General features: G+C 57.9%; 2 protein-coding genes across 8 annotated transcripts; both read left to right on the plus strand.

Annotated features, from left to right (window-relative positions):
- Window positions 1-2,634: 2,634 nt before the first annotated feature.
- Cln6 (ceroid-lipofuscinosis, neuronal 6, late infantile, variant) lies at window positions 2,635-11,368 on the plus strand (the record flags this gene model as incomplete). Of its 3 annotated transcripts, XM_013518898.1 has the most annotated exon segments (6): window positions 2,635-2,749; window positions 6,063-6,161; window positions 7,253-7,441; window positions 7,601-7,656; window positions 8,403-8,525; window positions 9,998-11,368. In XM_013518898.1, coding segments are annotated over 6 exon segments (853 nt in total), but the record flags the coding sequence as incomplete, so codon positions are not given.
- A 1,259-nt stretch (window positions 11,369-12,627) lies between these two features.
- Window positions 12,628-20,206, plus strand: Calml4 (calmodulin-like 4). Of its 5 annotated transcripts, none has more exons than XM_013518903.1 (7): window positions 12,628-12,644; window positions 13,567-13,661; window positions 13,747-13,777; window positions 15,392-15,532; window positions 16,892-17,080; window positions 17,860-18,097; window positions 19,910-20,206. In XM_013518903.1, the coding sequence occupies exons 2-7, from the start codon at window positions 13,659-13,661 to the stop codon at window positions 19,938-19,940; spliced, it is 633 nt and encodes a 210-aa protein (XP_013374357.1). In that variant the 5' UTR covers window positions 12,628-12,644; window positions 13,567-13,658; the 3' UTR covers window positions 19,941-20,206. The 5 variants fall into 5 exon arrangements, with proteins under 5 accessions (XP_013374357.1, XP_013374356.1, XP_013374355.1 ...); XM_013518902.1 differs by lacking the exon at window positions 12,628-12,644 and adding an exon at window positions 13,095-13,111; XM_013518901.1 differs by lacking the exon at window positions 12,628-12,644 and having other exon boundaries at window positions 13,270-13,661.
- The last annotated feature ends 1,848 nt before the right edge of the window (window positions 20,207-22,054 follow it).

A 22,054-nucleotide genomic window follows, 5' to 3' on the forward strand; every position in this document is an offset into this window, starting at 1 on the left:
CCTCCCCTCCGCGCTGCCGCTGCTGCAGCGCCCCGCCGACTCGCGGCGCCTCCCGTGTGCGGCGCTGGGCCGGCCCGAGGGGTCGCCCTTACCGTCTGCTTTTTGGGGCTGCCGGTTATTTTCTGCATCGTATCCCTACGTTGATCCTAAACATTGACAGTAACTGTTTCCGTTATTTCAACCGTGCAAATACTGTTCCCTGCGAAGTTACGGAAGGTCTGAGCCCGTTTCTTTTTCCCTGCTCATTGGCCCGCACTTTCTCACTGTTTGTCCCGCAAACTTATTATGACCAGTCTTACTCCCTACCTCCTTTCTTTTATACTGGGGATTAAACTCAGAGCCTTCAACTGAGCTACATCTCCAGCCCTTTGTTTATTTTTTATTTGAGACAGGGTCTTGCTAAGTCACTAAGTTGCCCAGGCCGGCCTGAAACTTGCAATCCTCCTGCCTCAGCCTCCCAGAGTGCTGGGATGCAGAGGAGCACCACCATTCTTTATATAGAACCTAAACCGGTCCCATTGATAGGTCCTTCCCTAACTTCTCCAGGACCAGGGAAAGCCCCCGCCTTTTCCACTACTGGCTTGCTGCCTGAGTGTGAGGTGCTGTCCAGCTGTCACGGTGTCAGTGTCCCCAGGTGCGACAGGGCTGGTCTCGTGTCAGGTTCCCTGCCATTGTGCTCAGGGCCTGAGGTCTGAGGGGTCAGGCACTTGGGAGAGGCAGGAGGTTGCTCATCCCCAGGAGAAGCGAAAGCCGAAGTGCTCTGCAGTCTGGATCCCCAGGACCGTGTCCCCTAAGCCGTACTGGACTAATGAACAGGGTTTCTGACTCCTAATGGCAGGGGTTACCACTGACCCGGGTGCTTCCCAGGGCAGAGGAAGAAATCCTTCCACGCCCCTCGTGTGTGCTGGGCACCCAGAGCTCGCACAGGCTCCCACCCAGGGGCCTGCCCAGCTTCCACCATCCCCTCCTTCCTTGTGCAGACGTCCGCCTCAGAGGGTTCCGAAACACTGAGGTGTCGCCCTTCCCCGTCCGCCTCCTCGGGGGCCGGAGGTGGTCGCTGTCTGCTTTTTGAGGCCTCACCCTGATGGTCACCAAGAGGTAGGGGCCTCTGTCCTGGTCACTGTCCCCAAGCGGTCCTCATGGTTGCTCTGAATCTCTGCCCAGCCAGCCCTTCCTGGCATCTCACTGCCGCCTTTGGCCCTTCCTCCTGCCCCTGCTGCCAGGTGAAACGCCTGCCTGGAGGCTCGCTTCCTCCCTGCAGCTGTGCCGCCATGCATCTCTCCCACCGCCACCTGGCTTATTGTAATAACAAAACCAGACCGGGTTCGCTGTTGAGGGCACAGGCCTTGAATTCCTGGACAGCCAGATGTGAACTCTGCACTGCTCAGGACTCCGGGCTTACAAGGGACGGAAAGCCAAGGGGGCGACTCAGCAAAGGGCATGTGTTGGCCCTGCGGTGCCCGGCACTGGACAAAGTATTCTCTTTCCGCCAAGCCCCTGTGTGGGCTGCCTGGTTCCCAGGAACCTTTATCACAGGCAGCTGGGGCCTGTGTCTTTTGAGCCCGAGCACTAGGAAGGAAAGAGCTTGCTCCCTGGCTTCAGTTAGGAAAGTTCCACGGGGCCACCCTAGTCCGCAGTCCTCCTTGAGACCAAGGATACATTCTCTCCTTCCAGAAGAAGCAGGACGGGACACAGGTGGGCAGGAGGAGTCGCCCAGTGCTCCTGACCACGTGGGTGGCCGGGGCTGAACAATGACCCCTCCAACGAGACCATCCATATGTGGGAGCAGCAGGGTACCAGCTCTGGTTGCCGGGAGGAGTAGGCAGTGTGGGTAAAGCTCCTGGCAGAGCACAAAGTTTGTGTTCAATAAGTGACAAGGGTGGGGCAAGTAGGGGGACAAGAAGACTTTAGTTAACTTAGAGAAGGCCGGGCGTAGTGGGGCACGCCTGTAACCCCAGCACTTGGGAGGCTGAGGCAGGAGGATTATTGTGGGTTCGAGACCAGCCTGGGCTACAAAGTGAGCTCAAGGCCAGCCTGAACTGCATAGCGAGACCCTGTCTCAAAAAGAAAGAAAAGAAGAGAAAACCAAAAAACAAAAACCTAGAGAAGGCTGCTGGCCCCAGAGGATGTTAAAACCAGGTAGTCATCTAATCACCACGGGTTTTTATGAGGGTTAGAGGAACTAACTGAAGGGCTGGGGATGTAGCTCAGTGGTAAAGGGAGTGCTTGGCCCATCCAGTTCAATCCTGAGCACCAAAGAAAGCAAAAGTATTAGAGATTCTCCACGTAACAGTTAAGACGGCGCCTTGAGTGTAGCCGGGGCTCGGTACGGTTACCTGCCGTCACCCGCCGCGGTTCACCTGCTGCCTTTGTCTCACTTCCCCATCGTTACCTGGGGGAGGAAGGCAGCCCTGCAGTTATCATTCCGTTTGGCAGTTTCCCGTCCGAATCCAGGGAAGCCAAGCTCAGGACGGCTGACTGCGGGAGCAGACTCGTGTTCCCAGCAGAACTCCTTCCCTAGACCTCAGCCGTGTGTGTCTTCCTGCGTCCAAGACAACGGGCCTTGCGTGGCTCGCCTGGGGGAGGGCTCCGCTGGGCAGAGGGGAGGGCCTGACCCGCATCTCTCCTTCCCAGGCACAGCCCCATCAAGGCAGATGAGGCATACCACACAGCTCCTTTCCACCTGGACCTTTGGTTCTACTTCACCCTGCAGAACTGGGTTCTGGACTTCGGCCGCCCCATTGCTATGGTGAGTGTGAGTCCTGAGCTCACGGAGTGACCTCAGGCAAGTCATGGCCCCTGCCCGCAGACAGAGGAGCGTAGGTGTCAACGCTTTTGCATCCTTTGGCACTGTGACTGTGGCCAGCCTGGAAGCTGCAGCAAGTGAAGGGGTCTGGCGGGTTCTGGATAGTCATACGGTATCCCCCTGCAGGGCTGCATCCCCTGAAGGGGGAGAGCAAGACTTAACCACGTCAGACAGAGGGTACGGGAAAGGAACATCCCTTTTCGTACATCCCCTGTCCTTCCCTGGGGCCCCGGGACAGCGTCATTTTTCTGGAGATGAAACTTATCTGCCAATTGTGGATGGTATGAATTATGAGCCTCAGGAAATTTTTAATTTTTAGTGCTGTCTTAGTGACTTTTCCTGCCACTGAGATGTAATACCCAACACCTGCAACTTAAAGGAGGAGAGGTTTGGGCCGGGGATATAGCTCAGGGGCATATGTGCCTGCCTGGCAAGCACAAGGTCCTGAGTTCGATTCCCAGTACCAAAAAAAAAAATAGAGGAGAGGTTCATTTTGCTCACGTTTCAGTCCACAGTGCCCTGGCATGGCATAGGGTCATGCCAGAGGAGAGCTGCTCATGGCGTAGCAGACAGGAAGCAGGAAGTCAAGGGAGAAGCCAGGAAGAGAGATAGATACCTTCCAGGCCACGGCCGCAGAGACCCCCACCTCCTAACAGCAAATCAGCCATCAGCCCCCATACTCCAACCACCTTACAAAAGCCCCGCCTATAAGCACACGAGGCTTTTGAGGGGCATCTAGATATAAACTATAACACTGAGCTTCTGGCCCCCAAAAGACTCATGCCCATCCCTTTAGGCAAAACACATTTAATCCATCCCCAAGAGTTGCCTAAGTCCTAACAGTTTCAGCACTGCTGAGTCCAAAGTCGTCTTAGAGTCTCAAAGCAAACTCTTAGCTGTGAGCCCCTATAAAAATTAAAAAGAAAGTTAAACACGTACAACATACAATGGCTCCGGACGAACATTCCTATTCAAAAATGGAGGAAGAGGGGGACAGAAACCAATGGGACTAAAGCAAGACCGAAACCCCTCAGGGCAAATTAAGTCCTGTAGTTTCATGTCCAGCACCCGGGCAAGTTGTAAGGAGAGATGTGAACTCCAAAGGGCTTGGGCAGCCCCGCCCTTGCTGTACTGCCAGTGGTGGCAGCCCTCATGGCTCCTCTCGAGCTGGCTTTGTCACTCCGAGTGGCTTTCCTCGGATGTTTCTTGTTCCTGGCTTCTCTGACTTCCTGGGGTTTCCAGTGCACTTTTGGCTTCACACTCACAGCTTCACACACTGTCCTCGCAGGGGCACACTGCTTGGCCTTCCAGGCCTTCTGAAATCTGGGTATGAGCCTCCCTGACCCCGTAACTCTTGCATTCTACATGCACCTAAAACCAGCACCATATGGATGATGCCACAGTCTGCTCTCAGCGTGAGCAAAAGCCAGGCCCTCTTGTGCCACGGCTGCAGAGGCCTCTGAATGTCTGGATGGCTGAGCACTGTGAACTGAGTCCCAGGGAATTAATGGCCTAGGCTGGCATTCTGGAGCATGGTGGCCTGGGGCTCTCTTCACAAGGCTAAGTCTTTCACTTTTGGGGGGTGTTTTTTGTCATTGTTTTGTATTTTGTTATTACCTTTAGTTCACTTGTTTTTTGTTTTCGAGACAGGGCTCACTATGTAGTTGAGGCTGGCCTTGAATTCACCATGTGGCATGGGCCCCGTGTGGCATCAAACTCTTGGCGAGCTTCCTACTTTGGCCTTCTGAGTACTGGGATTACAAGTGTGTGACGCCATGCCTGGCAGTCTTTCACTTTTGTGATTTTTGAGCCTTTGAATGATGAGGTCTTCCCGATTCCTGACGTGCCCTTAAGCCATTTTCCTACTGTCCTGATCCAAAGTCCTTGGCTTCTTTTTTATGGCTTTCTTTACAGCAACCAAGCTCCCTTCTGCCCCACTTTTCTGGATGCTGCTTTTGTTTTTTTCCTGGAAAAACTGAAAACTTTTAACATGGGCTTTTAGCTCTTGCTTTTCAGTATAAATCTGGCTAAAAGCCCCCAACAGCCTCCATGCCTCAGCCCTAGTGTTACACTACTTTGAAATTCCCTCCACCAGAAAAATTACTTCACTGCTCTTTTTTTTTTTTTTTTTTTTTTTTTGGTTTTTCTCCAGTACCAGGAACCGAACTCACGACCTTGCGCTTGCCAGGCAGGTGCTTTGCTGCTGAGCTAAATCCCCAGCCCCTACTTCACTGCTCTTGATCTCAGTCTCCTGCGCAGTCTCAGGATATGAATAAAAACTATAGACAAATTTTTTGTCAGAACATGACACACATAGTCTAAAGTTCAACTGCCAACCGAGTTTTTGGTCCTGACTGAAATTGCCTGTGCCTGGCCTTTACTGTCTGCATTTCTACCAGCATTCTGATCTTCTGAACTCTGGCCAGAATCTCCCATCAGCCTTGACTCACAGCATTCCAGGGCTTCTCCAGCCAGCATCTCCAAACCAGTTCCAAAGGCTTCTGAATCACATGGTCAGGTAGAGTCATAGCAACAACCCCACTTCTCTGGTACCAACATCCGTTTTAGTCACTTTTGTTGTCACTGAGACATAATACCCAAAACACTAGTTTAAATGAGGAGAGGTTTATTTTGGCTTATGTTTCAGCCCATAGTCTGAAACATAAACCAAAGGCAGGAGACGGCATGGCACAGGGGCATGGCAGAGGAGAGCTGCTCATGACATGGCAGAGAGGAAGCAGAGAGAAATGAGGGAGGAGCCTGAGAGAGAGATAAACCCTTTTAGCCACGCCCCAGTGACCCACCTCTTCGGACAGGTTCCCACCTCCTGACAGGAAGTCAGCCATAAATCCCTGTGACCCCGTGATCTTCCAAAAGCCCCACCTGGGACCTGGAGTGGCAGAGCCCTGAGGGCCCATGTAGACCACCGGGCCATCTCTTCTGTGTTACAGCTGGAGAAACTGAGGCCTGGAGCAGGGAGGGTCTTGCCAAGGTCACTCAGCAAATTGATGCATAGCTAAGTCTCAAAGGAGCCTCCTAGAATCCAGGGACATTTACTTGGTACCCACGGGGAAAGAGGCCAGGGCTGGAAGTCATCTCTGCAGTTTGAGTGGCACAAGGCCATTTACCTTTGGTGGGACTCAGTTTCCTACCCGGAAGCTCTTTCATGGTGCCAGGAGGGTCCCTGAAGACACAGACAGTAAGGTGTGTGAAGGGGCCTTGTGGGCGGCCTGCTGAGCACCCCTCCCGCCCCCAGCTGGTGTTCCCACTGCAGTGGTTTCCCCTCAACAAGCCCAGCGTGGGTGACTACTTCCACATGGCCTACAACGTCATCACGCCCTTCCTCCTGCTCAAGGTACAGTCACGGCCCTGCCCCTGTGTAATGGGGGGAGGCTGGCGGTGGGGGGGCTGCCCTGTGCATGGGCACAGAGACGGCTCCAGGAGGGGCCCCTGTGGCTGAAGGTGAAGGGGGAGAGGCGGTCCGCAGGAGGAACTGCACACAAGCTGTGCTTGAAGAGCTACACAGCACTGAGGAGGCTGAGACAGGAGTGACCGTGGCGTGCAGGGAGTGGCTGGGCCAGTTGGGAAGCTTTGAGGGACAGGTGGTAGGAAAGGCAGCAATGGAGGCTGAACCTCACCCCTCATGCCCCCACCCGCCCCACCCCACCCCCACCCCAGCCAGGAGAGCCGTGAGAGGGTGGGTAGGTAAACGCTGCGTCAGGACTCATTACATTCTATGTTTAGGACAAACAGTGTTTTGGTGGGGTCCAGGACCCCCCGCAGATGTGGGGTCCCGGCGGCGACTACAAGCACCATCTACTGTGCCCATTATTTTGTTTTTGGGAAAGACATTTAAGTGCTGAGTATGGTGACGCACACCTGCAGTCCCAGCTCTGGGGAGGCTGAGGCAGGAGAAATTTGAGCTCAAGGCCAGCCTGGACTACATAGTGAAACCTTGTCTGAAGAAAAGGAATTTCGGAGTGTGGTGCGGCTCAGTGTAGAGTGCTTGCCTGGCATGTAGGAGGCTGTGCCATATAATACAAAAGACCTTGCAAATCTCTCAAAGTAGGGGGGCTGTGATCCCAGAATTCTCTACTTCCTGAGGTACCCACCTACACCCCAACATTCTCCTTCCGTTTGCCAATCACTGTGCCAGTCCCCTCAGAAGTCAGGTCCCTGGGCAGGCCACCAGCCACCGGGCACAGCGGGGGCGGTGGAAGACAGGGCCTGGAGCCTGGGTGTCGCCTCCTGCGTGCGGCTCAGGTGTGACTCTGGGGATGGGCTGGTCCCTGAGTCTGGTCCTCCCAGAGAAGGGGGAGCAGTTCCACGGCGCTGTGGGGTCCCATGAAGATCCGGGGTGGGCCGGCTGGTGAGGGACCCATCCCACAGAGGGAGAGGGAGGCGCTGGTGTCAGTGCTGTGCCGTGTGCTTCCCCCGGGCCCTCAGCTCCTCGAGCGGTCCCCCCGCACGCTGCCGCGCGCCATCATCTACATCAGCATCATCACCTTCATCATGGGCGCCAGCATCCACCTGGTGGGTGACTCTGTCAACCACCGGCTGCTCTTCAGCGGCTACCAGCACCACCTGTCAGTCCGCGAGAACCCCATCATCAAGAACCTCAAGCCAGAGACACTGGTGAGGCCCGGGTGCCCGTGGGCAGTCTGTCCTGGGAGGGCATCGTGGCACCTGGGATGCTGGTGGTGTCCCCCGGGCCTCCGTGGTCGGGGTGGTGGAGGGAGCCCTGGGGTGGCAGCTTTCCGCCCTGTAACCCTGCCCTGCCTCTGCCTCCCCCAGATCGACTCCTTTGAGCTGTTGTACTACTATGACGAGTACCTGGGCCACTCCATGTGGTAAGTGACGGAAGGGAAGGGCAGTCCCAACCCAGGGCCTGGGCCCAGTCTCCATGCGTTGAATGGAGCGGCTGGAATAGCGTTCTTGCCCTGGGGGACCCAGCTGCTGTCCCTTTCCCTGCTACTTGGCCGTACACCGCCAGCGCGACACGCCTTCCTCCAGCCCGCAGTGCCAGCAGCAGTCACTAGAGGGCAGCAAGCAGCTGCCATCCCACCCTGGCCCAACCTGGAGCCTGGGGTGTGGGACCCTGCAGTCCTGGTAAACACACAAGATGTGATGTGAGGATGGGATGGAGGCAGAGCCTCCACCTGTGCTCTTCTCAGCTCAGGGATGGGGCGACAGCCCAGGTTCAGGGGAGCAGGTTGTACCTCTCCCCCGCCATTTCAGAACTCCCGGGGCTCCTTCTCCCCTGCCCCCGTCCCTGCAGGAGGAAACCTCACGACCGAGGACTCAGCCTGGGCACGGCATATGCTTTCCCCGTGCTTCGGAGCATGAGCTGGGGAGGGCCTGGCAGGGCGGGAGCACTGGCAGGCAGCAGGTGGTGAGCCAGCTGGCACCCAGGCCTGTGCTCTGCATGGCCTCAGCTCCTCGTCCCTGGCCCCCTGCAACCCCTGGCACGGGGTAGGCTGGGTGGACAGGGGCACGCCTCGCCCAGGGGTCCGGCGGCAGTGGACGGGAAGGGGCCCTGGGCGGGGCGGTGGCCTGGGCCGCTGCACAGGCCTCTGAGCTCGGCCTCCTGCGGCAGGTACGTCCCCTTCTTCCTCATCCTCGTCATGTACTTCAGCGGCTGTTTCACCGCCTCCAAGGCCCGGAGCACCATGCCCAGGCCTGCCCTGCTGCTGGTGGTACCCAGTGGCCTGTACTACTGGTGAGCGAGGGTGATACCCGGGTGGTCCGGGCGCTGAGGGAGCGGTCGAGGACGCATCCACACGTGACCACAGCCCTGCAGCATGGCCCTTAAGTGGGCTCAGCCTCTCCAGGTCCCTGCTTCCCCCTGGGGGGGCATATAGTGCCTTGCGGTGGCTTCCCTGTGACCTGGAAGCTCACGGCCACGAGTAGCAGGAGCTGGGGGGCGGGGTAAGGGTGCACGGTGCACCTTAGAGCCAGTAGAGTCCCCTCCACGCCAAGGCCTGGAGAGCCCTTGGGGCCTCAGTTTCCCCCTCTGTGAGATGGACGTGATGCCGGCCTGCCCCCTCTCAGGAGATGATGGGTGCGGGGAGAGAAAGGGGCTTCGTGAACTGTAAAACACCACGGAGAGGACAAGGATGGACCGGAGACTTTGCTCCTCGTGGCCTGCACTGCCCCTTAGGGAGGACCCAGGTCTCAGCCAGGCTCTGTCCCTCCCACCCCTGAGACTGTGGGTGTCACAGGAAGGACCTGAGCAGGAGTGGGCCCTTGTAGGATGTGAAACGGCTTGCAAGCAGGAGAAGCTCCTCCTTCCCTGGCCAGCTCCAGCCCCGTGCAGGATCTGCCGCCGGGGTGAGGAGAGCTCCCTGAAGGTGGTATGAATGGGACCGGGGCACCGGCAGCAGGAGGGAAAGAGGTTAGACGCAGGCAGGAGCTCCCGTCCATTCTCCCCCGTAGCGCCTTGGTGCGGTAATTGCTACAGCAGCAGCGGCAGCTGTTTATCGGGCAAGCTGCTGCTCCCGGTGAGGGATGTCCCCAGCGCCTGTCATAGCTTGGAGAGGTCGGGCCGCAAACACATCCTATAAGAAGAAATCGGGAGCTCCAGGATGTTGCATAAGGTCCCCCACATCACACGCCACCGAGTTGCAAGGCTGTAGCTCCCGCGCGAACGGGTCAGCGCTGTGGCCCTGGTTAGGGGCAGGGAGATAAGCAGGTCACCTCCTGGCAGTTACGCTCCTGACCGTGTGCTGCGTACTGCCTGGGGCGCTGGGAGAGCTGAGCCCAGGGCCCAGACTACAAGGAGACAGTGATGACAACAGCCATAAATCCCAGCTGCATGCCCAAGCTCGAACGGTGACAGAAACCAAGCCGGGGAGACGTCAAGCAGACAGCACGCGCAGCCCGTGCTCTGTGCAGAGGGCAGCCGATCTCTCCCCGGGTCATGTTTTGTCACGTGGAGGCAGAATCCTGATGGACCAGAGAAGCCAGAAATCCACCCTGTCAGGGGTTCTGCCACTGACACCTTGGCAACAAGCTCAAAGATGGTGAACACCCTGCAGGCGGAGTCACAATGGTGCCCCGGGCTGCGGCTTGGCATGGCCTGGCCCTCCAGCCGCGCTCCCCAGGCGGGTCTTCCGGGTGGCCGGGAGGGATGCTGGGTGGGATGCGGTTGCCATGGCAGTGCCTCACCTCCGCATGGGACCCCCTCTCCAGGTACCTGGTCACCGAGGGTCAGATCTTCATCCTCTTCATCTTCACCTTCTTCGCCATGCTGGCGCTGGTCCTGCACCAGAAGCGCAGGCGCCTCTTCCTGGACAGCAACGGCCTCTTCCTCTTCTACTCCTTCGCCCTCACCCTCTCGCTGGTGGCGCTCTGGGTCGCCTGGCTGTGGAACGACCCCGTACTCAGGAAGAAGTACCCGGGCGTCATCTACGTGCCTGAGCCCTGGGCCTTCTACACGCTGCACGTCAGCGGTGCGCACTGAGGCCCTGGCCCGCAGCATGGTGGGCGGTACAGCTCGTGCGTGCGCGTGCGCGCAGGGACCAAAGACGCGGCGCTGTGCGTGCGCATGTGCACTGGTGTGTGTGTGTGGGGGGGGGGAGTACATTGGTCGAAGACGCGACTCCTTTGGCCCAGTTTCCCTTTGGCTCGGCTCTTTCGGGGATGGAGTTTCTTTCCGGGAAGCCCACTGAGGCCAAGATCTGGGTCTTTCCTGGCCCCTGCTCCTGACAATCCTTGGGTCCCTGGCGCCTCTCCTACCGCCTGGGCTGCCTGGCCCACCTCTGATGTCTTCCAGAGGCCACGCAGAGGAGCCCGGGGGCACAGAAACCTGGCTCTCCTTGCATCCGCCCTGACCCCGGAAGTGATCAGGCCACGCTGCCTTTCTCTCTATGGCTGAACAGAGCATTTCTCTCTCTGGGCCTCAGTGGCCCTGGACAGGCTAGAGTGGCCCAGTGAGTGGCTCTGTCACTGCCTTCTCCAGCCCGGGAGGGGTATGTGCACCCCAGGGCCTCGCCCAAGCCCGCCCCAGGGAGCCAGAGGCCCCGCTCCCCGCTGGCCACAGCAGCCTGAGCTCCGAGCCTGGCCCTGCTGCCACCCTGCCTCTGGGCACCCTCTACCCTGGAGGGATTGTGGCACCCACTTCCTGGTGGCTTGCGGTGAGGTTTTGAGTTGCTCCCGAAGGCAGACACCCTTGCTCAGTTCCTGGAGGCCCATGGTAGGAGCCCCCACCCCATCCGGTCAGCTTCATCTCCACCTGCATGTCCCCTTCTGCCGTGGTCCTGCCTCGGGAACAGGCCTCGTCCTCAGCGCAGGCCCCCTGCCTGGGCCTCCCCGGACCACCAGCTGCCTCCTCCTGGGCCTCCACCCAGCGCAAGCCGCCATGCACGCGGGGCTTTGGGCCTGCCCTGCCTTACCCCAGCCCTGCCCCTCTCCTGTGCTCTCAGGGAGCCCCAGGCCCAGCTTCTCTCCTGTTGGGGTCCTCTGCAGCCCCTTAGGGGCCCGCCAGGCCCTGGTTCGTCCCCATCTCTTGGCACCCAGGGTGGTGAGAGGTGTGAATAAAAGCGGGCACAGTGCCCAGCCTGGCTGGTGGCGGTTGCTGGCTCTGGGTGTGGAGTGGGAGGTGTGGGGAAGTCTGGCATTGTGGGCTCCAAAGGCCCGCTCAGCAGTCTGGCCACACAGGCCCCGGGGCTGGGGGGCATGAAGGGTGTAGGCGCAGGGAAGGGCACCTCATTACCTTTGCAAGAAGGCAGAGGCCTGTGTGTGGGAGGGGACACCTGACCTTGGGCAGGTCCTCGTTGTCCTCTCGGGGCCTCACCACCTGCTGCCACAGACTACACGAAGGACACACCTGACAGTAGCCGGCTGATCTCTCCGTCCCCGCCAGGACAATCATTTTCTTCCTTTTTTTTTTAAATCTTTTTAAGACAGGGGCTCGCTATGCAGTTCAGACTAGCCTTAAGGTCACTTTATAGTCCAGGCTGGTCTAGAACTTGTAACGATCCTCCTGCCTCAGCCTCCCGAGTGCTGGGATTACAGGCGTGCGCCACCAGGCCTGGCTTTTTCTGCCTTCGCTGCTGTCCCAGGACTGTTCCCTGCACATCTTTCTGTTTCTTGTTTTGCAGCGGTGGGCCTCAAACCCAAGGCCTCGTGCCTGCCAGGCATGCGCAAAGCTACATCCCTGCGCCTGACAGAGGTCTTAGTGGATAAACCATACGTATGGGAGAGCCTGCTTGGGTGGGGCCGGAAGGTTATAAACTTGGGGAGCCCTCAATAAAACTTAAAAAAATGAATAAGAACTTAGGCAGAGAGTGGGTATTTAGAAAGGGAAAGAGCAAATGATCAGCCCTGGAGATCCTAGGTGCCTCTTTGCCAGCCAAGACCTCTTGGCAGTTGGCTGTGAGTGTTGCCTACGAAGAGGTCTTGGTTGCAGCCTGGATGGTCAGTGATGTCACCGGGATGGCGGAGGAAAATTCTTCTGGGACACAGGACAGGAGAAGCAGAGGCCACCTCCGTGCCCCTCACCCAGCAGTGCACAGAAAGGCGCTGAGGCTGACTCGGGGGCCCCTGGGGCTGCTGCGTCCTGACTGTGTGAGGAGCCAAGGCTTGGTGGCTGGAGCTCGGCAGGAGCCTAGAGCCCTTCCGGCAAAGCCTTTGCGTGTGGGGGGTGCTCTGCTTGGGAGCCTCTCACAGTGGCCTGGGCCGAAGACAATGGAGGAGGAGCTCCCTCCTTCCGGGAACACTTCCCGTGGAGGCCAGGGTAGGGGGCAGGGCTGACAGGTCCCGGGGAATCCAGGCTGTGCCCGGGGAGGAGCCGGGAACCGAGGTGTTTGCCGTGTGGCCTGTTTTGTTTTGCACGGAGGTGCAGCATCCACTCGGTGCCCTTAGCCTGGACGGACTTTGGGGTGATGTAGGCGACGCTCCAAATAGATGTTTTCTATCGGCAAGGGTGTGCATGGAGTCACCTGAACCTTAGGAGGTGCCTTCCCGGCCCAGGGCCCTTCGCAAAGCGGGCCCCCAAGCCGTGGCTCTGTGCCTGCCCTTCGAGGTCCTGCTGGCTTCCCTAGTGCGCCCCTCCCCTGCCAGCTGCCCTGGGCAGCGCCCCTGCCTCCCACATTGTGCCGTGGAGGCCCTCCGCCTCAGCCCCAAGGGAGAATCAGAACCTGCAATGGAAAGTCTGAGTCTAGAACCAGCTGTGAAAAGGAGGGCCATTTGGGGGAAGAGAAGCTTTTCCACATGGAGGAGGTCAGGCCGGGAGGGAGAGCACGGTGTCTGTCCCCTTGTCTCCGTGCAACCTGAGCAACCGAACGTGACAGCCACCAGCCATGGGTGAGGGACGGGACAAGTCAAGGCGGAGCCCCCTGTGGTACCCAGCACCCGGCCTGTCCCTCCCTGCCCCCGGCCTTTGTGGGGGAGGGGAGCGCACCAGCCACTGAGGAAGCTGGGAGTCCGAGTGTGGGGCAGAAGGGGAAGGAAGAACGGGGAAGCCGGCAGGGCCAGGGGACACTCCCATCGCAGGGCCCCTTTTCTGTACCCCACTGAGCTTCGGTCAGAGTCTGGGGCTCCCAAGAAAGCACAGAAGCATTTAGTCCAAATGCTGAGGAGGATCAGCCCCAGAGGCAGGGACCCCATAGACCTGAAGAGGTCTTCTGTGGCCGCACTTCCTCCTAATCAAGCTGGCCAGGCCAGCGGGGCCTCAGCCGTGCAAAAAAGCTGGAATTTGACCCCTGCGTGGCGGCCAGTCGCCATGGCAGCCGGGGGTTTATTACCATGTCTCCACCCAGCTTGGCGGAGGACTTTCGACTTGAAGCAGGAGAGGAAACGGAGAACCTGGTTCTGAGAACCTGGTTCTGAGAGCGGCCGCCAGAGCCCCGGGATGGTAAGGGGGCGGGTCTGTGTCACCAGCGGGTCTGGTGGGCCTCTGATGGTCTCCGCCCCTGACTTGCTTCCTCTCTCTGCCGCAGGCCAAGTTTCTTTCCCAGGACCAAATTAATGGTAGGTTGTTTGCTCTTTAATTAGCAACTCCCAGCAAAATATGGGTCTCATTAGGCAATTTAGTGCACTCCTTTTCTGTCGGTGGGAGGAAGGCATGGGGGGCTGGGCCGCCCAGGGGCCCTGGGCCAGCTGTGGCAGGGACGCTGGCACGCATAGGGGGGTGAGCTCCAAGGTGGGGCTGCTGGCCAGGTCCTAGGGGAGCACTTACTAGGGCGCTGTCGGACTTGATGGAAGAGGGAAAGTTGGGGAGAGACCTTAACACTATGGCTGAAAACGGGGAAAGGAGGGTTTTGTAATTGGCAGAGACCAAAAAAAAAAAGAGTGCAAGTCTGTGCCCTTGGGCAGGACGAGCCTCTCCGGGTGTCAGTCTCCTGTCTGTAACTAGGCCCCCTCTGCCTGGCTTGGGTGTGGGCACTGTATGCAGTTCTGAGCCGTGCAGAGCTGTTTCCACGAGGCCAGGAGGAGCTCATCGGGTTGTACGAAACGGGGGCCCAGAGAAGGGTGAGCTGGGGTGCGGCGGGAGGCCCTGAGCCCTGGCGGGGAAAGCTGCAGCCTCCAAGGCCCAGCCAGCGGCCCCTGCGGCTCTGCCCCCACAGTGAGCAGGTGGTCCAGCGCGAGGCATCCCAGCCTCCAGCTCTCTGCTGCCTCGGTGCTTTGCCAGAGGACCCTCCCTGCCCACCGGAGGTGCAATTGCAGGCACCTGGGCCCACAGTGCCCCTGTGATCCAGGGCAGGGTCCTGCAGGCCCCGGAAATGGCTTTGGGTGACCTGGGCAGGAACCGGAGGTGGGGGTGGCGGCTCCCGGTGGGCACCCCCTCATAGACCCCTTGGCCCTATCTCAAGGCCCCCCTTGCTCAGCTTAAAGGTGAGGCTGAATGGCAGACTCAGCCAGAGTCCAGCCCTGGCCTCAGCGCCTCCCACCACTCCTGGACGTAAGGCTCACGGCCCTCCTCCCTGGGACACTCCCAGGAGGGAAGGAATTTCTCTTTCTATGCCGTCTGACACCAACGCAGGGCCGGGAATGGAAGAGTGGGCAGGGGTGGAGCCAGGGGGTTGGAGGCTCCCAGGCTTCCGTGAGCCAGCAACGGAGGAGAAAATGCATTCCATGCTGGACACTGGGAGGACGGCTATGTTTTCAGGCACACTGCAACCTGGTTGTTAAAACTAGCCATGATTAAACAGCTTAGGTCCGAACACTGTACCTAAGTCTAAGAAGATAGCCCTGCGGGGAATCACTCCTCAGACCTAACGGGAGGACAATTCCAATTCATTGGAGAGAGAATGGCATTCTTTTGTCATGGTTTGACAAGGCAAGATGCACTCTGGCTTCGCTTGTCAAATCCCGGCTGAACAGGAAGCAGAGTGAATACGAGTGCCGAGCTCCACCTGGCTGCCCCGTGCCGCTGTGCTGCTGGGCCCCACGACTGGGCATGGCGGCGCCTCAGCTCCGCGGCCACTTTGTCTGCAAGGGGCCCCGGGACCGCTGAGAGCCAGCGCTGCCCAGACCTGGGTGACTTCCCCCGGAGTCTGTGAACTCAAGACGAGGGCCCGTGTGGGGAGAGGACGGGAGGATGGTGATCAAACGAGACTGACTCTCTCCCTGGGCTGTGCGCAGAGTACAAGGAATGCTTCTCCCTGTATGACAAGCAGCAGAGGGGGAAGATAAAAGCCACTGACCTCCTGGTGGCCATGAGGTGCCTGGGGGCCAGCCCGACGCCAGGGGAGGCGGAGCAGCACCTGCAGACCCACAGGATAGGTGAGTGGGCTGGGTGGGCTCGGTGACACCCATGCCCCGGGGGCCCTGGGCCTGGGCATCCCACGTCTGTCACAAACCTAGAGAAACAGTGTTAACATTGTGGCCCAGTGCTGTGTTTAATACAAAAATGTCCATTTGGTGAGTATGTGCTCAAGCCGGCCCTAGGAGGGTGGCGCTAGGCTAATCCCACTTTATAGACACAGATCAAGGCTCAGAGCTATTCACTAACTTGCCTAGGCCCTGAGCCAACTGTGGAACCGGGATTGGAACCCAGGTCTGACTGCAATGGCTGACCTGGAAACGATGCAACACGGCTAGAGAACTGGAAGAAAACCACTCGTCACGTGACTGAGGGGGCTCTCTCCGGAGTAAGGGTGGTTTCTGTTCCCTTCCGTGCATTTTTAACTGCAGGAACATATAGGACTTGTAGAACTGGAAACAAGCCTTGCGGTGTTTTGTTTGCTTTTGAAAGGTGGGGAGGTGTCAGAGGCCAGCAGCCGCTTACACCGGGCTGGACACTCAGGAAGGAGAGACTGACCCAGAGGTTGAGGAGGCCGGGAGCCCTGGGGCTACCTCTCGGTCAGCTGAGGCTTCCTCACCGCCCTGCTGGGCCTGACCATCTGCCAGGGTTGCTGGAGGTCGCGTTGCAGAATTGGCGTCCCTTCCGAGGCAGGTCCCTGCAGGCCAGTGATTGGGCCCTCAGTGGCCTGATACCTGAAATACCCCCACTTCCAGCTCAGAAGAGGAGGGGTTTTCTTGGTTTCTGTCTCCTCTGAACAGGAAGCTGTGGCCTGGGAAGTTCCGGCTTCCTGCGGCAGCAGCTGGGCCCATGCTTGGGCTGAGGCCCCAGGCATGTCCAGAGGAGGGTGGGGCTTCAGGCTGCAGGGAGGACAGACTGGTCAGCAGTGAGGCCAGGACTGGGCTTACGGCCCAGGTGAGGTCACTGTCACTTACAGACTGATCACTGTCACTTACACGTGTGTCCTGGTGGCCGCCAAGGGGGAAATGTCCCGTGCACCCGTTTCCTCCAGCTCACGGAGGGAGGGGAGCGCAGGAAGGGACAGACGAGGCTGTCCATCCTGTTCCCGTGCTGTGACTCTCGACTCTGACCCTGTGTCCCCTTCGTACGCAGAAGGGGGCCAGTATCTGTGGCCCCGAGGAGCCGAGGAAGGCTACCCAGCCCAGTGAGCGCCCGTGCTGGGACCGCCGTAGGAGACGCCACGTCCTCACCTGACCAGGACCGCCACCACCGAGCTCCGAGTCGGGTGGCCCTGGAACTGGCTGCAAAGGCTGGGCAGGAGGCCCCTTGGCTTCCCCAGGAAGAGCCTTTCCTCCCCGCTCACTCTGCTCTTTCCACAGATAGAAATGGGGAGCTGGATTTCTCCACATTCCTGACCATTATGCACACACAAATCAAACAGGAGGACCCGAGGAGAGAGATTCTTCTGGCCATGTTGATGGCGGACAAGGAGAAGAAAGGTTACATCATGGCCTCCGAGCTGCAATCAAAACTCATGAGCCTGGGTGAGAAGCTCACCCAGAAGGAAGGTAACAGCGTGGCCACGTTTCCGGGCGGCCGCAGAGGGTTGGGGAGGACACCAAAGCCCCGGCGACGCCGCCAGGGTGCGCAGGCCCCGCAGCTGAGCTGGCCCCAAAGCCGATGAGCAGAGGTCAGGCTTGGTAGCTGGGGGCTGGGGCTGGGGTCCAGGGAGAGGACGGCCAGCATGGAGCTCAGGAGGGGCAGCATCCGCCGCAGCTCCCCCAGTCTGAGCCCTAGCTGCTGGTCTTCACTTAGTACCCAGGACACCCCGGGTGCGACTGTCCCCTCCCACTGATGAGGGAAGTCAGAGTGAGCGGCTGTGAGGAAGCAGAGCTGGAGACGCCCCCCAATCTCAGCAGGCTCTGACCTGCTGCCGATGCCCTTCCTGAATTGAGATGCTCCTGCAGCAGGGCTCCCAGGGGCTGTTCTGGCCATAGCAGCCACGGGGGTCCCAGCGTGCCCTCCTGCCTCAGAGCCCCTGTCCGCTTACCCCTGGGTTCCTAGTTAGGCAGCCCCACTCGGCCAGAAGTCAGTGCAGGGAAAAGGAAGAAGGAAGAAGGATCTTCAGTTTCAGCTAAATCACAGCCACCCAGGCAGCCTCCAGGTTGCTGTTTGTTTTTTTGTTTTGTTTTGTGTTCCGGTACCGAGAATCGAACTCCCGACCTTGCGCTTGCCAGGCAGGCGCTGTGCCGCTGAGCTAAATCCCCAGCCCCCAAGTTGCTGTTTGAGTGAGGTTTAATCGCGGCTCCCCTCTTCTGGGCTCCTCAGGTGAGTTTCTTCCCCTCAGTTGCCTGGCTGGAAACAAGGCTGTACCCGCTGATTCTGCAGGCTCAGAGCCAGCTTTCCACCCCAGCTGCCCACAAAGCCACAGGCACAGGGTTTAAAAATAGCGAGGGCTCCGCAGCAGGCGGATCCTCTCCCCCGCTCTCCGGGGCCGGCAGCTATGGCTCATCTTTCATGGGATCGGGAAAACACGGGCTGTCCTCGCCTTTCGGGCTCCGTGGACACTGCTCTCGCTGCATCAGGTGAGGCATCGACAGCAAAGACGGGAGCAGGGCGGCCTTCGTGTTTTGCGGCTGGTGATCTCTGTCCAAAGGGGCACAGCGACTCCCAAACTTCATCTCCCGCTTGTGCAACATGCAAAGAACATTTCAGAGGAAGCAGTGGGGACCAACTTCCCTCCTGCTGGCTGCGGAGGCAGGAAGGGTGATAGCAGAATAGGAGCTCTCTAGCCTGGAGGGACTGAAAGAAAATGTTTTATTAAGAAGCATCCTTGGAGCGGCGGAGGTGGCCACGGGGGAGGTCGCCTGTGTGAGGCCTGGGACAGGGTGGCTTCAGACACTGGCTGCTCCTGGGATCTGTGAAATGAGACAGCCAGAGTGGGAGCCATCCTGCCTTTGGTATCTTCATTCCCATTGCCTGGGCTATGAAGTGCCGCCCCTTGCAGACCAACTGGCCACAAAATAAATCAGTCTCAACATTCTAAAAATACTCAGAGCCGCCATCAGCTTCGGCACCGAGCACAGTAATCACACATTCGAGGAAGGCGAAGGGAGAAGCAAAGCGCTTTTCTCACCACCCAGAGTTAGGTGCAGAGGTGTCCAGGGCTGGCAAGTGGACACCAGGGCGTGAGACTGCCTTTGCAGGCGGCTGAGGATGGACCAAAGAGCCGAACTAGGCTGGCTTGAGTGGTCACTGTGGAAAATGGCAAGCTGATCTGACTCTGCTTGCCAGTGCTTGGGATATGCTAGTATTTTGTCTCAGGAGTCCGCCATCAGAAGAAACATGCAAATTATGTTTTTGATTCCCACCCCCTTCCGGGCAATGCAGAACAAGGACAGTTTTATAAACTTTGCACTTTATTTTTTTGGTCTTTTTGAGACAGGGTCTCCCTGTGCAGTTCAGGCTGGCCTTGAGCTCTTTGTAGCCCAGACTGGTCTCAAACTCGCAACGATCCTCCTGCCTCAGCCTCCCGCGTGCTGAGATTACAGGCGTACGCCACTATGCCTGGCAGCTTTGCACTTTGGACACAGCTGGATTTATTTTTCTCCTACTCCCAAAGTATTTTTTTCTTTATTGGTGCTGAGGCTTGGAGCCGGGTCCTCATGCATACAAGGCATGTGCTGTAGCTCTGAGGTGCACCACCAGCCCCTACCCTGTTTCTCCAGGGAGGCAGTGGCAGCAGACACCACTTACTGCCAAGTTCTTTCTTGGCGTGGAGCCAGGAGTGGCCGGTGATGCTGATGTGTGTGGGGCGGAGGGTCAGGAAGGTGAGATCGGGCCAAAGTCTGGGGCGGTGTGGCCCAGCAGGAGCTGCAGGGGATGCCCGGGGCACTGCGGGTCAGAGAGGACACTGTGCTTAGCCAAGCATCCAGCTAAAGGTTTTGATGAATACAGTCACAGAGGTCAGAGAATTTCTTTAAAAGAAGCACAGGGAGGCTCCAGTGACGGAATCCTCCACAGGACACTGCCACTGCCACGCCTGGTGGTGCACACCTATAATCCCAGCACTGGGGAAGCTGAGACAGGAGGATCACTGCAAGTTCAAGGCCAGCCTTAACTACACAGTGAGACCGTCTCAAAAGTAAAAATTAAAATTAAAAAAATACTGTAATCACCTCAGCAGTCCACTGTCCTGTGCCACCACTGTCCCCGAAGAAAGTCCAAAAACTGAGCTGGGGGTCTCCCGGGGGCAGGCTGTTCTGCTCTCTGGTTTATTCCATCTTCCTTTCTCTGCTGAATGCTCGGGGAAGACTGCTGGGGAGCCCCAGCCCCCAAAGAGCTCCATGTCTTACAGCCTCAAATCCAAACCGAAAACTCAATGTGATTTATTGCAGTGGACGAGCTTTTCAAAGAAGCAGATATTGAGCCAAGCGGCAAAGTGAAATACGACGAATTCATCCAGAAGATCACCCTGCCCATGCAAGACTACTGACCACGGTGTGCGAAGGCGCCTCCCTGGGCCTGGAAACCGAGGCTCGTTAACTTTTTAAGAGGGAAGTATTCTTTTCACCCTAGCGAGATGACACACAGCCACAAGATGACAGTCCCCTCCTGTAGCAGGGGATCACTTGCAGTAAATGGTCTGTCTTGGCATTAGCCCGTGTTTAATAAAAGCTTTGCACTGATCTTCATAACTGTCATTAGTCTGGACTTCAGAGTGGAAAGGGCCCGCATTCCATGCAGTCCTGGCTCTGCCACTTCCCGGCTGTGTGATCTGGGCAGATCACTTCACTATCAGAGCCCTGGGGTGCTCACAAAAGCTGGGTTCCTGCGCCTACACTGCAGGACCCCCTGAGCATGGATGGAGATGGTGACTTGGCACCGGCAGAGCTGTGGAATCTGAATTCCAACGGCCGTGCTCCTCCTAGAAAGGGCAGTGCCACCCTCCAGAGCAGCACGCTGGGGATTTGGGTGCCAGAACCACCTTTTGTATTTCCCAGACAAGGGCTGGGGGGGTCTGGCTCAGTGGCACAGTGCCTGCCTGGCAAGCGTGAGGTCCTGAGTTCGATTCCTGGTACAAAAAAGAAGATATGAATCTGTATTTCCCTGACAAAGCCAGTGCTAGCTGGGAACCAGCAACCCAAGACTGAAAACACACATTAATCACATTTCCTGGGCGGGGATTTAGCTCGGCGGCACAGTGCCTGCCTGGCAAGCACAAGGTCGTGAGTTCGATTCCTGGTACTGGAAAAAAACCTAAAAAAACAAAAGGAAACATTTCCTGTAGCACCACAGGGCCATGTAGAAGTTCTCATTTCCATCTCAACTGACATAAGGATGTAGTTCTGGATATATATTCCTAAGCTGTGAAAGAGGACACTTGTGTTTGAATGAACTCTGAAGCAGCTGAGCAGAGAGAAGGCTGGCTTCAGGCCTTGCATCCACACGGAAGCCAGGGCCTTCGCTGAGCCCTGCGGAGCCTGAGCCTTTCCGACGCTCCTGTTTGCAAGCGGAGGTCCCAGGAACTAGGATGGTCTGCTCTGGTGACCGGGGGTGGGCGTGACCATAAGCCACTCTCCTAAGACTGATGGAGAGAAACAAGGGGGGTAAGGGCCATGGCCAGCACGCAAGAGGCCTGGAAAACAGTAGCGGGCACCTAGCCGCCATGGGTCTTGCCGGCCTCGCTGGAGTTACACACCAGGAGGAAACAGCTGCGCTGCCTGTGAGCTCAGAGGTGCCAGGGGCTGGTCAGACTGTGCACCGCTGTGGGCAGAACCAGCACAACCCCACAAGAGGCCGGAGTAGCACACCACACCAGTGTGCGTGGGGGCAGGCTTCAGGTCCAAGGGTTTTCACTTTCATGGGTCTACAGCTGGCTGTGGCTCTAACGGGGCCTTTGTGCCTAAGGAGAAGCTAATCAAGAAGAGAGGCTGTCCTCTGGGAAGTTACGCAAGACACAAATGGAAGGCCAAGTACTGAGAACACTGCAGGGACCCGGGCTCTAGCCTAACTGCGGTGTGGCTTCGGATCAAACTGAAGTCCTGAGAAAGGAAACTAGAATTTTTACCAACAGTGATGTTGCCAACAGGAATAAGTAGGAATTCCCGAGCAGCAGAGGAGGGTTTGGGGGGTCAGTGGTGAACATCAACTATGTGGTTATGATCCTCTAGTTGGGGACCTGCGTCTACAAGGTACAGGGGCTGATCTGGGTTTTATAGGAGCTGAGGCTTATACAACTTGGCAGCCTTATGAAAAGAAAATAAGAGCTGGGTGTGGTGGTACACGCCTAATTCCAGCACTCAGGAAGCCGAGGCAGGAGGATCACTGGGAGTGCAAGGCCAGCTTGAGCATTATAGTGAAACCCTATCTCAAAAAATAAAACCCAAAAAAGGACGAAATTTAAAAATAGAATACAGAATGTCTGGGACTGCTGTCAGAGCCCTGAAGAGGCCACAGCGAGTGAGGGCAGAGGTGCTTCACCTTTATCACCTCCTCGGGAGTCCAGCTGCGGGTATGGGAGACGTGGGCACTTTCTGAGG

The sequence above is a fragment of the Chinchilla lanigera genome, unplaced genomic scaffold (genome assembly GCF_000276665.1).
Source record: "Chinchilla lanigera isolate Chin_1 unplaced genomic scaffold, ChiLan1.0 scaffold00049, whole genome shotgun sequence".
NCBI classification, from domain to species: domain Eukaryota; kingdom Metazoa; phylum Chordata; class Mammalia; order Rodentia; family Chinchillidae; genus Chinchilla; species Chinchilla lanigera.